This window comes from Camellia sinensis, chromosome 15 (genome assembly GCF_055761805.1).
Source record: "Camellia sinensis isolate YWXY chromosome 15, ASM5576180v1, whole genome shotgun sequence".
NCBI lineage: Eukaryota > Viridiplantae > Streptophyta > Magnoliopsida > Ericales > Theaceae > Camellia > Camellia sinensis.
This window is the reverse complement of record NC_138975.1, coordinates 139,285,616-139,301,089: the sequence shown is the minus strand read 5'-3', so window position 1 is coordinate 139,301,089 and position 15,474 is coordinate 139,285,616. Positions and strand designations below refer to the sequence as shown.

Below are 15,474 nucleotides of genomic sequence, written 5' to 3'. Positions count from 1 at the left end.
ATTCAAGCAATTGTATCATTTAAGCACTTAGCCTTATGGCAAGCATGGTAGATATGGTAACACAAACACTTGATGCAAGATGCTAAAACAATAAAAAAAATCATCTAGTACTCCGAACCAAAACAAAACAAAATAATTAGAAAAGTACGCATGTTCCTAATTTTATGCGGTTATGGCTAATGCAACACATGCGATATGTAAGACTCGGCTACTAATTTATGACATGTGAATCAATTTGCTAATATGCGATCTAAGCACGTATTCAAAGAATTATTTAAATGACAATGCAAGTTTGAATGCTGAACCGAGCCTCTGTGCATACAATACAAGTGGATGCAAGGCATAAGAATGCTAATGAAACGTGCTCTATACTAACCATCATAAGCAAATAAATAAAAGGGAGAAAGACGTGAGGTTGGAAGACATACACATTATTACAACGTTGGATCCCTCACGCAGGAGGGTGTGAATCAACGTTCGAAAGTCCGAATTAACTAACTATTACAAAAACTGTGCGAATGAATAATAATTAACTTAACTAAGCTAATTAACTACTTATTACAACAATTTTAACTAGCTATACCAATTATCTAAGCTATTAACTACTTTATTACAATAATTGAACTAGCTATACCAATTATCAATAAGCCAATGCAACAACAATACTAATTACAATAAGATTAATTTACAACTATAATAATTATAACACTAATGAAACAATTAATCGCATTCCACAAAGGCATAAGTGAAGATGGATGAGGGTTGCATGCACAGCGCCTGAGAGTTACTCTGTTTGTCCAAGCCAACTCTATTTCACCTTCAGCCACTGCCTCTGTTTTCTGCAAAACTGCACTGTTGGCAATACACTGAAGGCCGGCCGTGCATCAGTGATGATCAGCCGGGTTTACAGATGGCCGACCGTGCATCAATTTGGTGCTAAACTCTGTTTTTGTGTTCTGAGATGAATTAGTGCAGACAGAGTGTTCTCAAGCTCTGTTTGTCTCATCTTTCCTTCTCTATCATGGAGAGGGTCGAGAGAATGATGAAGTTGGTCCCAAAACCATTAACTAGCAAGTTGATTGCTTGATGATTCCGGATACAAATTTGGACAAAAGTCAATGAATACAATGAATAGGACCATCCCTCTCTCTTGTCATAGAGTGAGCTCAAAGAGGGAGGTTGCAACACTTCAAAAATCATCAAAATACCATGAATTAGCATGTGACGACTCTTGACACAAGGAACTTGGCATAACGTCTGGCCAAGTTGAAACTATTCTAATCATTTTCTTTATATGGGTTGTTCCAAGGTTTAAGCCAATTTCATGAAGCCTTGCCATTTTTTAGTCCATTTGTCCATGGTGATGTTAAAGTCCTCTAAACAAGAAGTAATGTCAAACGAGAGGTTCTTCAAAAAATATGAGAGAAAGACTATACCGTTGACAATGAATCTCCGAAAAGATTAAACGATTAAGTAGAAGGCTTTCTTACATATTTTGAGCAACCTCAATCGGTTGAAATCATTCTCAAGAATGAAAAAGAGAGATGATGGATTGATTGTTAAAATTAGACTCTTAGACATGGAAAGTAAGTAAAGAAAAGTTTGCAATAACATGCAACAAGTTATGTATGTCAACTTATGAGACAATAACTAAACTAACCAAAGCTTGAACCAATTTAAAAGGCTTAGACAGTCCTAAAACAGCCCTTAATACATGAAAAGCAGAGGTTAAAAATGCATGGAAAAAAAAAAGCCTAAAAAGCTAAACAACAAAGAGATGAAACAATGCTAGAAAGCAAGAACAATGAGGGGTGGCTAACTCCTCCACTTTTGAAACCTTAAAACATGATTTTTTAGCATTTTTAAAACTTTGAAAATCAATGTAGATATCAAAGAAAAAGAGTGGAAAAGTAAGGGTTTGAGCTATAGGTAAAGGTATAGAATGAGCAAACTCTCTCTACCTTTTTGGTAGCTCTTCAAACCCAAACTTAAACACTTCAAATAGGATCAAAACAATACAAAACAATAAGAATTACGTAGCAAATGAAACAAATGAAAGCAAGAGAGAAGATAACAAGCTTATACCTCTCAAGGGATAAGCTTTTTTGTTTGTGATCCAAACTTAGTCTCAACTCACTCTCAAGCTTAAATTATGCTTCTCAAAGATCAACCAAGACCCTAAGATAGTGGGAAAAGGCTGTGTATGGTGTATGGAGATGACACAAGGGAGCTAGGTTAGCTCAAAGGTTGCTTGCTATGGAAGAAGAATGGGGGATGAGCTCTCAAGATGTATATAGGCTTTCTAAATTTTGTTCAACATTTAAAACAATAACACAACTTCGTTTTTATAGAATTTGAGCTCAAAATGTGATAAATATCTTCAAAAATGAACAGTTGGCGGCCTTCAGTCCAAAACAGTGTTTCTCGCCACCAAGGCCAGGCCGGCCATTCATAGCCACGGCCGGCCATCACTGATGCTCGGCTGGACTTTGATGCCCTCCCCTGTTTTTTGGTTCAAACTTAGCTTAGGGTGGAAAAAGATCCAAAAATAAGCCTTAGATGTTCAAACAAGGTAAATGTTGAAGATTTAAGGTTATTTCAAGAACCAGACTAAATTCGAACCGCTATGAATTCAAAGTATACAATTCAACTTTCATCATCCAGTATATCGAATCAAGCGCCTACGTCTTGCAAGCGGTCAAAATGGGGTATCTACAGAAGCCCAATGGATATTTTATAATCAGTTTGGTAGCAGCTAGGGTTTTGATAAAAAAAAATCCAAATATATTTTGTATTGTTTTGATTTTCTAAAAAAGTGTTGTGACGGCTATAATTATTCCTCGGTTATTGTGCTATATACATTTCAATTAGGGGTTAGTGCTGTGGAAGATATAAGAGGTTGATCAACCAATTCGGTGGATCTTTTAGTTCTTGATTTCGACTGCTGTGTGCATATTTTCGACTGGATTGGTTCGTTATTTTGGGTATTTTACAATCTTGGTTTGAAGGCTTTTTGTTCGTTTATTTGGTGAGATCTTTCCTCTTATTTATTTGTAATTACTTAGAATTCACCTAAGGGTGGTTTGTGAGACCATTCGTATCTCGTTTGTAATCGTTTGAAATTTTTTTGATTGATAGTAGAATCGGATTTCGATCCCGTAGACGTACTTCACATTGAGAGAGCCATGTAAAAATTATTGTGTTACTATTGATTTAATTTTTATTCCCATTAATTGATTTACTTGTAAAAAATCATATTTTTCCCTACCAGTGCCTACACATCTGGTCTTTGCTACCCGCTTGGATAGATCCACTTCAGGTTCCATCAACACGGTATAAATCTTTCAATTTGAATAAGGATAAATAAAAATAAATCTTTCAATTTGTAAAATTCACCAACCAAGTTATTTATATATAAAAGAATTAAGTTAATCATATATATGGTCACATGACTGGATTATAATTATTTTTAAAAAATTAGTAAATTTATTCTTAAAAAAATCAATATTTATTGTCTAAATTTTTTAACATAAATATAATCTAATAAAATGATTGTTAACATCCGATTAATATAATTTTTTGTATATGAATAACATATTCAACATATTATATAAACTAAACGGTTCTGATTACCATTTTTTTTTTTTTTGGAACCAAACGGTTCTGATTACCATGATCTTATCAAAATGGGCCCATCCAAGATGGATTACTTGGCATGGTCTGTTTGGGCATGACAAGTAGCCTAACTCCTATATATTGTTTTTTAAGTAAATAATAATAAAATTAACATTATAATGTGTAGGTAAAAATCTTCTTTCTTAGAGCAACTGTCTTTGTTTGTGGCAAACACGTGGCATAGTGCTAAGAAAATTAAGAAATTTGTTTGTGGAATTATATATTTTTCTATTAAAATTGAAACAGTTGTGCTTGACGTAGGCTTCAATGATATAAAATTGCAAGTTTACACATTTGCCCTTAGAACATATGAAGGCAAAATTTATTTAAATATTACATATAACTGAATTTATTAATTTGGCTAAGTTCTAAAAGGGGAAAACATTGACATAGCATCATTGAATTGAGGGGATCACCAAAATTAGTTTCATTACATGAGTAAAAATGTGAGTAATGGATAGTTCACAATCAAATTCCAACCAACACATTTTGATTGCAAATTATCCATTTCCATATTTCTAATGAAAATCTTCATCTCAATAATTTGTTATTTGCAATTAGTCATATTTTGTCCAACAAAAAATAATAATTTATTATTGCGATGAAAAGTCTCCACTGTTGACAGTTTGAGATAATAGCCCTGTTTGGTAGAACTGTGAGAAAGTACTTATAGCTTATGCGTAAATAGCTTATAGCTTATAACTATGAACATAAGCTGATTTCTGACTTATTCTTAAAGCATCTCCTGCCCTACTCAAAGAATAAGCTGATTTCTGACTTTCAAAAAGCTATAAACTATAAGCTATAAGCTAAACCAAACACATCAAAATAGCTTAAATTAAGCTGAAAGCTGATTATAATTTCTACCAAACAGGCACAATGTACAACTAACACCGTTACTTCCTAATATGTCATTCAGTTTCATCGATATTCCGTGTTTGGATTGAAATTATTTACATACTGGGTTTGTACAAGGGAAAGGAAAAGAATTCCATTCCAAGGAAATTCATGTTTAGTGTTTGAGCTAATTGGAATTGCAAGAAAAGAAATTACCTTATTTTGTTTAGTTTTGACAATAAATTGTGGGGGGGGGGGGGAACAGAACATGATGTCCCTATGCTTGTAGTATATTCAAAAGCATTAAGCTATCAAATCATCAAAATATGTCACTTACAAAAACAGTTTTATTAGAAGACACATTAAAACCATAGCAAAGAAACAAACCAACCAAAGACCAAACAACAAGACAGACCCTTGAAAAACAAGTACTACTTGAACATAGTTAAGTAACTAAAATACCCGAAAACCAAACCAACCAACTACTGATAGGTCTCTCACTCCCATTAAACTCATTTATTTAACCGCTCTTCCACATGTTGCCACCTCAATGCGTGTGCTTTCGGCTCACTGGTTCCTTCCGTGCATTAAAATACACAGTTGCCACCGGCATGCCTAAGCCCAGCTCGTGCGCAAATGCTCGGGTATTGAAGTTCGCCCTGGACATGGGCTGCTCCAACAGTCCAAGTGGTGTCTTCTGTTGGAACAGGACCATGATGTAACGATGAATTCCAATCGGTGGGCTTGGCGCCATGTATGGCAGGATTTCATTTCCTGCACAAGTAAAACCATCCAAATCAAACAAAAGTTTTAAAATCTAGTTTATTGAGACCAAAAATTAATAATTTAAGAAATAAGTAGGAATCATATGATTTCAATATAGCACTACAGGATGATTTTGTTTGCCAGTCGCCAGATATGATTGTTACTAACTGTCATGTGGAGACTGAAAATTCAGACAAGTGACTTGCACGGGCCACCATCTCCTAACGGGCGATGAATTACAATACCTGAACCTTTCCCAGAAAGTCCATGAACTAGATGTAACAAATGTTAATACAAGGGTGTTCTATAATGGGAATCATATGCCACGTTGTGCGACTTTCTGGATCATCATGCATTAATATTGTGGTATTCGATAAATCAAAGTGTCTATGCTATATTTGAAATTTGTGGCCGGGACATAATTACAAATATCGATTGGTGTAGGATATAAAAATGAAGTGAAAAACATCTTGATGTGATGTGATGCGATGTGACGCATCTGTAATTTTCTGAAATTTCCAAGATCCTCAAAATCCACTGCCTTGGAACAGAGAAAACTACATATACATGGACTACAAAGGTCAGTGTCCTAGTAGATGAGGCATTCTCTTACCAGGCGTGATGCCCGGGTTGGAGTCTCACTTATGTGCGATGCAGCTTCCTCAAACCAATCTCCCCTCCTACTGATCACTTAGAAAAAAAAGGTCAGGCACCATCAACTTTCAGTATCTTTGAAGAATTAGTGATTTCACAAGAGAGTTTCAGTACAAAAATACCCAAAAATATCTACCCTCAGTAGATGATTGGAAAAAAAAAAAAAAAAAGTCTATTTTTATTAAGCAATTGGTTTTAATTTGTGTATAATATAAGGCTTCATCTTACCAAAATCTGCCATATATACCTTTACATGTGAGCATGCATCCAAGAAGGAAAATATATTATTACCATATATAAAAAAAAATAAGAGAGAGAGAGAGAGAGAGATCCATCAAAATTAATAGAAGAGGATACCAGTTTTTACCTCGAGTAGGGTTGCTACCGCCGGGGATGTCAGAGACGATCCTGAAAGTTATAAACAAAATAAGACGTATGTACCGGTTGAAAGAAAAAAAAAGGGGGGAAAATAATAATAAACAAGTAAAGAAATTAATCGACAAAAGAAAGACTGACCAATGTACCCACTCACGCATGGCGGGTTCGCTGGGACTTGGTGCATCAGGATCCGTCATTACCTAAGAAAACCAATAAACATGTCAAAAACCAACATGCACTTACAGTATAAGAAGCAAAGACTCAGAACTCTCGATCAAAACAAAAAAACAAAAAACAAAAAATAAAATTTAAAAAGATAGCAGAAAATGTTAGCAAAACACACAACAACAAAGTGAGGGCAGACCAAGGTGTAGAGGTCAGGGGAATGGCCAGTGATTGTGACCCTAGGAGGATTCATGGCTATTGAAGGCTTGATACTGCAACCGTTCGTAACATGCTTGGGCCCATAATAGACGTTCATGGCAATGCGGGGAACAAACATGTCCAGCACGTCCCCTATAATCCGGCACACAATCAATGGATCAGTTGAAGCAGCCATGTGAGAAGAAGTGCAAGAGGAAAGGGGAAGAGATATGGTAATAGAGATGGTGGTGAAATGGCTTGAGGGGAGAGATGCTCTTATAGACAAATAAAAGTAGGGGCCTATGCATGAATGTCAAATGTAAGAAAACCCCCAAGATCAACAACACGTGGAATCCAAAGTTCTTTTTCCATTATGACACGCGGGAGAGAGAGAGCATCAGTTATGAAAGAGATATATAAGTGATTAATGCAATGGTGTGCAATTATGCGTTATATTTGGGGATAGGATTTTGTGCTACAATAGCAAAACTTGCATTAATGCCACCTACAAAAAGCCTTTTCTTTCTAAAGATACATCTTGAAACAATTAATTGCCCTTCTTACCGTGGAGGTTCTAGTGTAGGCCTAAGAAGCACAGACACTTTTATACATGACTTGTTGGATACTTCAACGACACTACTTGAACCCTCTGAACATGACTAATGTGATAAATCTCTTCATAGTAACAACGTTATGCATTCTTCGAAATACAACTTGTGCACTATAAATATGTTTTAAAACATTTATAAGATGAACACATCATGTGTATTTCAATATTCTATAATTATTTTACATTCTTTACGTGAATGATATCTTGATATTTAAGTTATGAAATACTTGATTTTTAATTTCAAGCAAACTCCCCCCCCCCCTCCCGGAATAAACCTAAGAAACACGGACACAGACATGACACAGATACAACATGGACATGCTAATTTTCAAAAAATACAGGATACAACACATGGGGGACACGCATGAATATAATTTTATATATTTATTAATATTTCATTCAAAGATAATAAAAAATGCAATATAAGAGTAATTCCTATAAATTTATATGATTTTTCTTTTATTATTGTATATTAAGTTATTTGTTCAAACTTATAATTAGTTTCACGTGTGTCTAGTCGATAGACACGTATATTTCCTTCAAGTATCTGAAGAGTATCTGGGTCTATAAAAAAAAATAAAAAATAAAAAAATAGGACACGTTATGACGAGTGTCGGATACGTGTCGGGAAATGTCCAAAGAGTGTCGGTATCCGACACGGGCACGACACGAATACGTCTCATTCTTAGAAGTGTCCGTAAATAAATTGTTCATATATTGTATATAATAAGTTATTAAAATATAAATTTTTAACATGCCCTAAATGTGCATATTTTGAAAATCATCGTGCCACTTTGTCACATGTCCATGTTTGTGCTACTTAGGTGTGGACTATCTAGGCCACCTTGACATATTTCTATCCTATAGGTTGCAATTCTTCTTTCTCATTCTTTTTCCATATAAAAACAAATCAATAAAACAACAAAAAGTAAGAAAATAAAAAGAAAAAACAAGTGTGAAGCAGCCTTTGGATTGGCTAGTTAATGAAAGCAAGAAAGTGAAAATGTGAAACGACTTTGATGAAAGGAAACAATCAGTGGCATGGAAGCTAGTTAAAAGGCCTCATTGAAATCAAAAAAAATAAATAAACAAATAACGCCCAATTAGTACACATTAATGTGTGTTTAGGAGGGGAAAGATTGGGTACACAACTAACCTTTGATATAGTGCACAAAGTGGTTGTCCCGAGACTTGAACCCATAACCTCAAGGTTATTTAGGCCAAAGTTTTACCATTGAACCAATGGTTATTAGGCCAAGATTTTACCATAAAAATCAATTAATTAAAAAAGAATAATAAAGAAAAGAAAAACAAGGAGTTGAACAGTTTAAAGTTTACTTGATGTTGAGTTTAGAGATCAAGTTAGCATGATAAAAAATAAGAATTAAAGCTAGTACTATAAAAATATGTCATCATACAAAACTCTGAATTTAGAATGATGCCAACATGATAGGAATCTAAAATGATAGCCAAAGCAAACCATGTTTACCCTGCAGACTGGTCAGATATGCTACACAAATCATATTGTGGTTCAAAGATCAGTTTGTTGTTTCAGTTAATATGGAAACAAAAACATTTCAGAATGGTTTAATAAGCATTTCGGAAACATTTTGAAAGCTAAAAAAAGAATTTGAAAAAACGTGGAAATGTTTAGAACCACAAACTAATCTAAATGTATAAAAGCCTAATGATTCATTAACGAAACATATTAAGCTTTTTAGATAGATTCACTAATTCATAAAAGGAAAAAAATTTAAATGAAAAACAAAATGTTGCTACCTAAAAAGCACGGACACGTGACACGACAAGGACATACGACACGGCAATTTTCAAAAAAATGCAAGACACAACACGTAAGAACCACGCACAGAATACATAATTTTATATATTTATTATATGTCATACTCATACATATAAATATGTCATTCTAAAACAATAAATAAATGCAATATAATACTAATTTTTATAATTTGACATTATTTTTCTTGTATCATTCTAAGTTGTTTTGTTCAAACTTATAATTAGTTTCGTGTGTCTAATCAATGAGTATTTTTTTTTTTAATTTAAATAAAACACTTTTGAATGAATATCAAACGTGTGTCAAGAAGTGTCCAACGAGTGTTGGTGTTCGACACAGATACGACACAGGTACGCCAACTTTTTTTAGAAGTTGCTGTGCTTCTTAGCTATTTATACGAGATAAAGTCTTGGAGACCAAGCAATATAAGAAAATAATTAACAAGGATGCTAATAGTCTTGGACGCAATCCAAAATGACCAATTTTCAATTCAACTTAAATCTCTAAAATTCTCCATCAATGTGTTTCTTTTGCATTCCAATTCAATTACACTGCCCTTGATAGGCAAGGATAGACTAAAAAGGAAGAGAATGTAGTATAGAACTAAATGGAAGTGATGAAGGAATGAAATGGTCATGGAAATGAACAATGTACGAAAGCAATCATCATTTACCACATTGCAAAAGCTTCGATTCACTAAGATTCATACATACTGTTAGAATTTCCCATCTTTACCTTCACCTACTCCACTACACACTCCACTTCACCACACACTCCACTTCACCTAACCCACTATCACCTCCACTACACCTACTACCACATTTTCTTCTATATATAGATTGTATAGGAATTGTAATCAACATCAATCAGATATCAATCAATAATACATAAATTACATAAATTATTACATGGTATCAGAGCAAGGTTAAGGAGCTAGTAATTCTGCTTCACCGGCGGGCGGCAGCCTCGCCTTGGCCGCCCGCCGGACCTCTACACATACCTTCACTTTCTCTGCATCTTCAAGGTGTTTCTCATTTGGTTGTGGCTGATCTGAAGTAGATGTGTCATCTTCCTCGAAGTGAGCATCACCTTCATGCCCAATTCTCTTCCCAGCTTCGTTAACGTGTCCTGATCTTTGAGCCGACAACCGAAATTGTTGACTGTAAAGACCTCTCCTAGAAGCATCCGATCAGTGGCTTTTTCTCTCTTTACACCTAGTACTCTTCTTCCCGTTCAGCTACCCAGAATACGGCATCCTCATCCCGAGGTCTACTTACTCTCTTTCCCGACCTCAATGAGTCAACGAGAGAGAGAACTGGTGCGGTGGCACTGGAAACTCTCTCTCGTTGACTCATTGAGGTCGGGAAAGAGAGTAAGTAGACCTCGGGATGAGGATGCCGTATTCTGGGTAGCTGAACGGGAAGAAGAGTACTAGGTGTAAAGAGAGAAAAAGCCACTGATCGGATGCTTCTAGGAGAGGTCTTTACAGTCAACAATGGCCTCTTCTTCCCGTTCAGCTACCCAGAATACGGCATCCTCATCCCGAGGTCTACTTACTCTTCTTCCCACTCACAAGCAGCTGAGTCCTAGAGACCCCCACTTCAAACCCACCATTCTCTCTCTCTCTCCCCTCTTCCATCCCATTGCATCGTCGCCGTCGCCGCCATCCCTGGCACCACTGCAACCACCATTGTTCTAGTGTCGCTGCTCCTTTGCCGTCCGTCGTTGAGTTTGGATCGATAGCCGCTTCAACCGACAAGGTCACGCTTGCTGGTCTTGTCCCGTCTCCGATGAGCTCGAGCCGTGCCGGTGGGAATCTGCGATCTCTGATCTGTTGAGATCTGAAATTCTGTGTCTCACTTCTCCTCTTCTTGGGTCTACACTCTCAAATGTTTTTCCTGAAATGGAATCGACAAAATTTCCATTGATGAATAGCTTTGTGAACTCGGGAATCTTAATGAAAGACTCTGAGTTTCCATCGGCTTCACCCTCCACCAGAAGAGTCTTCTCTTCTTTTCTTTCTTTTCTTTACTTTTTATTTATTTATTTATTGTTTTGCTTCCATCCACCGCCCAAAATTTTCTTTTTTTATTATAAAACTTAACTTTTGTCCCAGAGTCTTCTCTTCTTTTCTTTCTTTTCTTTTTATTTATTTATTTATTGTTTTGCTTTCATCCACCGCCCAAACTTTTCTTTTTTTTATTATAAAACTTAACTTTTGTCCCCCTCTTTTCATTCCTTTTTTTTTTCTTTTTTTCTTTTACTCACCCATGTGACATTATCTTATATTAAAAAAAAAAAAAAAAAAAAAAAAATTACAGTTTTTTACAAACCGTGGGCCACAACTCATTTTATTCATATCGGGCCTCACCCCGATCACCATTTTACCCCAAAAAAAAAAAAAAAAAAAAAAACAAAACAAAACAAAAAAACCAGCAGAAGAAGCAGAACTGCTACCACACTCATTTTATTCATGTTAGGGCTTACCCCGATCACTATTTTACAACAAAAAAAAAAAAAAAAAAAAAAAAACAGTGGGATTTTTCTTCTCTACTCTGCTGCAGGTCTCTTCTTCTTGCCTCCGTCGTGAACGGCCCTTGACAATGTTGCCTCCGGATTTCCCACGCCACCGAGCACATTTACTCCCTGCTCCTCCACTGCCGCATATGGCGGCCCTCCAAATCGGAACATCACGGTGGCCTTCCGCTTCAGGTCCTTATTTTCTGCCCTTAGCACGCTTATCTCTGCTCGCGCATCCTTATACATGCGTTGGAGCAGAGCCAGTTGGGCGTTTAAATGCTGCACCTCATTTGTCCTACTCTGCAGCCGGTTCGACAAATTTGTGACCGCCGTCATGCTTTCCACACATGCCTTCAAAGTATACTGATTGGCCTCCACATCCGACAGCACTGCCATTCTTTGCTCCACAGACCGCATCGGAAAGTTCAACGGAGTATACTCCGGGGCGCTTGGTTGAGTTTCCAGTGCCACCGCACCAGTTCTCTCTCTCGTTGACTCATTGAGGTCGGGAAAGAGAGTAAGTAGACCTCGGGATGAGGATGCCGTATTCTGGGTAGCTGAACGGGAAGAAGAGGCCATTGTTCAGATGTTTCAGAGAAGGTTTGGATACAACGTCTTTACAGAGTGTTATACAGAATCTCTCTCAGAAATCTCTCTCAGCACAAGGAACTCTCTTTCTCAGCAACACGAAGGATTTTTCAGAGGTTTCTCTCAGTTTTTCTCTGCCTCAGCCTCTGCCTTCGTCTTGGTTATATAGCCAAGGCAGCCACGCGCATCGCGCGCCTCTTGACGCCCGACAAACTGGCACGCCTTTTCATGGCACATCTTTTGATAAAGTGGGCACGCCTTTTGATGGCACGCCTTTTGATAAAGTGGGCACGCCTTTTGATGTCACGCCTTTTAAAAAAATTGGGCACACCTTTTGAGGGTGCGACTTTTTAAGGGTCCGACAAGACTCTGTAAACTGTCCCGACATTGATTCCGGTTAGCTCCTTTATGGGTCCGACAAGACTCTGTAACTGTCCCGACATAGATTCCGGTTAATTTCTACAAGGGTCCGACAAGACTCTGTAAACTGTCCCGACATTGATTCCGGTTAGCTCCTTTATGGGTCCGACAAGACTCTGTAAACTGTCCCGACATTGATTCCGGTTAGTTTCTACAAGGGTCCAACAAGACTCCGTAAACTGTCACAACAACTGTCACCGCATTGTCTGCTACAACGGTCCGACATGACCCCATAAACTGTCTTCTACATCGGTCTGGCACCACCATACAGTGTCCTCTACAATGTTATGACACCACCATACAGTGTCCTCTACCACGTTATGACACCCCCATACAGTGTCATCTACAACGTTATGACACCACCATTCAGTGTCTTCACCAATGGTGTGACACGACCATACAGTGTCTCCTATCCTTTTTTATTTTTATGTATTTTCTTGTTTTGTTCCTCTCTCCAAACTCAAGTTGGTTAGTTTCTATCCTCCTTGAGTTTGCGGGGGCTGTTAGAATTTCCCATCTTTACCTTCACCTACTCCACTACACACTCCACTTCACCACACACTCCACTTCACCTAACCCACTATCACCTCCACTACACCTACTACCACATTTTCTTCTATATATAGATTGTATAGGAATTGTAATCAACATCAATCAGATATCAATCAATAATACATAAATTACATAAATTATTACACATACATATGTGTATATATATGCCAGAAGAATGGAATTGGACTAGTCTCAATTATCCCAACCCCAAAATAGCAACCAATTCCAAATCAAATTCCCCTTGGGGGCATTTCTTTAGGCTGTGTTTGGATCTTGGATATGAGAATGCAAATGAAATATAAGGTCAATTTGTGTCGCTTTTCCCCTTCCCTCCCCAAATCCTAAATCCGAAACCCAATATACAGCACCCAAGTCTGAATCCCAGTATTCTATCTCACAAAATGTTTTTCCCTACAACCAAGTATTCAGAAAATCCAAACCCTACACAATCAATTTAAGCATACCCATAGAAACCCAAAAATTAAAACTCCATATCAAACAACCACAAAGAGAAATTCAAGACCCTATCCATAAAACAAACCAACAATCACAGCTGCAAAGTAAGAGGGAAAAAAAAAAAAAGAAATCTTGAAGAAAAAAACAGAGGGTCCAAAACTCTAACCATGTGGGTGGCGATGCTGGGAAATCCTCTTGCATTGCATTGTGATTCTATGACAGCTGGTGGTCCTCCCATTGTAGCATCGGCGGTGGCGTAGTGGTGGTGAGTTGTGCTTTGGGTGGAGAGAGAGAGAGAGAGAGAGAGAGTGAGTGGAAACCGCGATTATAATGCTTTGGCCACCAAATTCAAACCTGCTAGGTTATACAAATCAAACCAGCTAACAGATGGGTTCACCGGTCGTTTAGTTTGGTAATGGTTTTAAACTAGGTCTTAAAAATTTTAAAAATATAATTGGAAAATTATCCAAAATCTGAATAGTGTTATTTATGAGAACTTATTTATTGAGCGGTCCAAGTTCGAGGTTATTTGGTGTTCTAGTAAGCATTTGACTGGTGAATGTTTTGATAATTAAACCGTAATATCTTGGGAATCGCTTCTGTCCAGTCTTTAATTAAATTGGATTGTGCTGTTAGGCCTGTGGGGTCTATCATGGGTCCCGTTTTAATAATCTGAACCGTTCAATGTGTAGAACTCGTCGAGTACTATATGCTTGTAAAAAATTACGTTGATCGGATATCGATAGTTATGTGATCAAAATAGATTTTTTTCAACTGTTAATTTATTCACCGTCTATTTTTTTTTATACAAGACTGATTTAATCACAAAGCTATCGATATCCGATTAACGTGATTTTTTACAGACATATAATACTCGACGGGTTCTATACATTAACGGTTCAGATTATCAAAACGGGACCCGTAATAAATCTCCACAAATCTAACAGTACGATCTAATCCGATTAAGGACTGGATAAAAGCCATGCCCCTAATATCTTAACACAAGCCTATCAACGGAAGGCCTAACCAATGAAAATAGACTAAAATATAACTATTTAGAAAAGTGTCAAAATTTTAAATCATAATTTGTGTTTAAACTTTGTGTGGTGTGTTACTATCACCTTTCTCTTTATTTTTTAAATTTAGAACAAGTTTCGTGTGGATTAAGAAATTATCAACTCGTCAAAAAGCATTCTAGTTGATTTTTTTTTTTTTTAAATATCCAAATCAATCCGCTTAAAATTAAATAATTTTCTATAGTCCACTTTGAATCGGTGGAGCTACTATGAGTTTCATTTCTATGATCTTATTCATTTATTTTATGACTATTTGTTTGCGTAGATTGTCAATAAATAAATCAGATTAATCTAATAATTATAACATATTATTTTGTGACATTAGTCTTTAAAAAGCAAGTGGTATATTTTAAAATATTATTATGAAAAATATGAAAAGAAAATGAAAAAATATAACTATAATTATTGGATGAATTTGTTATTATTATTATTATTATTATTATTATTATTATTATTATTATTATTATTATTATTCATCTATACATAAGGATGAATCGGATCATGAGAGTAAAACATTTTCACTTTAAAAGTTGTTTATTTATTAATGATTTTTTATAAGAAAAATTAATCTAAGGTCTCTTTCTCATTTTTAGTAATGGAAGAGATCTACAATATTATTTTTTGATAGGTAAGGTCTCTCAACCAACACCCATCTATTACAAAGAAATTTGATATTAAGAAAGTATTTCCCAATTTTTATATACTGGGAATCAATCAACTATAAAAAAGCAGAGTGAAGTCAGTCTGATCTGATTTGATCATCGGAGGTAGGGGAGAGAAGA

At 36.2% G+C, this 15,474-nt stretch overlaps 1 protein-coding gene across 4 annotated transcripts; it reads right to left on the bottom strand.

Annotated features, from left to right (window-relative positions):
• Positions 1-4,784: 4,784 nt before the first annotated feature.
• LOC114268890 (protein MOTHER of FT and TFL1) lies at positions 4,785-14,162 on the bottom strand. Of its 4 annotated transcripts, XM_082910192.1 has the most exons (6): positions 13,783-14,155; positions 6,674-6,825; positions 6,448-6,509; positions 6,299-6,339; positions 5,891-5,967; positions 4,785-5,286 (listed from the first exon to the last, which is right to left on the bottom strand). In XM_082910192.1, exons 1-6 carry the CDS (start codon positions 13,820-13,822, stop codon positions 5,128-5,130), a joined length of 531 nt encoding a protein of 176 aa, XP_082766318.1. In that variant the 5' UTR covers positions 13,823-14,155; the 3' UTR covers positions 4,785-5,127. The 4 variants fall into 4 exon arrangements, with proteins under 4 accessions (XP_082766318.1, XP_028065922.2, XP_082766317.1 ...); XM_028210121.2 differs by lacking the exon at positions 5,891-5,967 and having other exon boundaries at positions 13,783-14,162; XM_082910191.1 differs by lacking the exon at positions 13,783-14,155 and having other exon boundaries at positions 6,674-6,883.
• Positions 14,163-15,474: the final 1,312 nt, after the last annotated feature.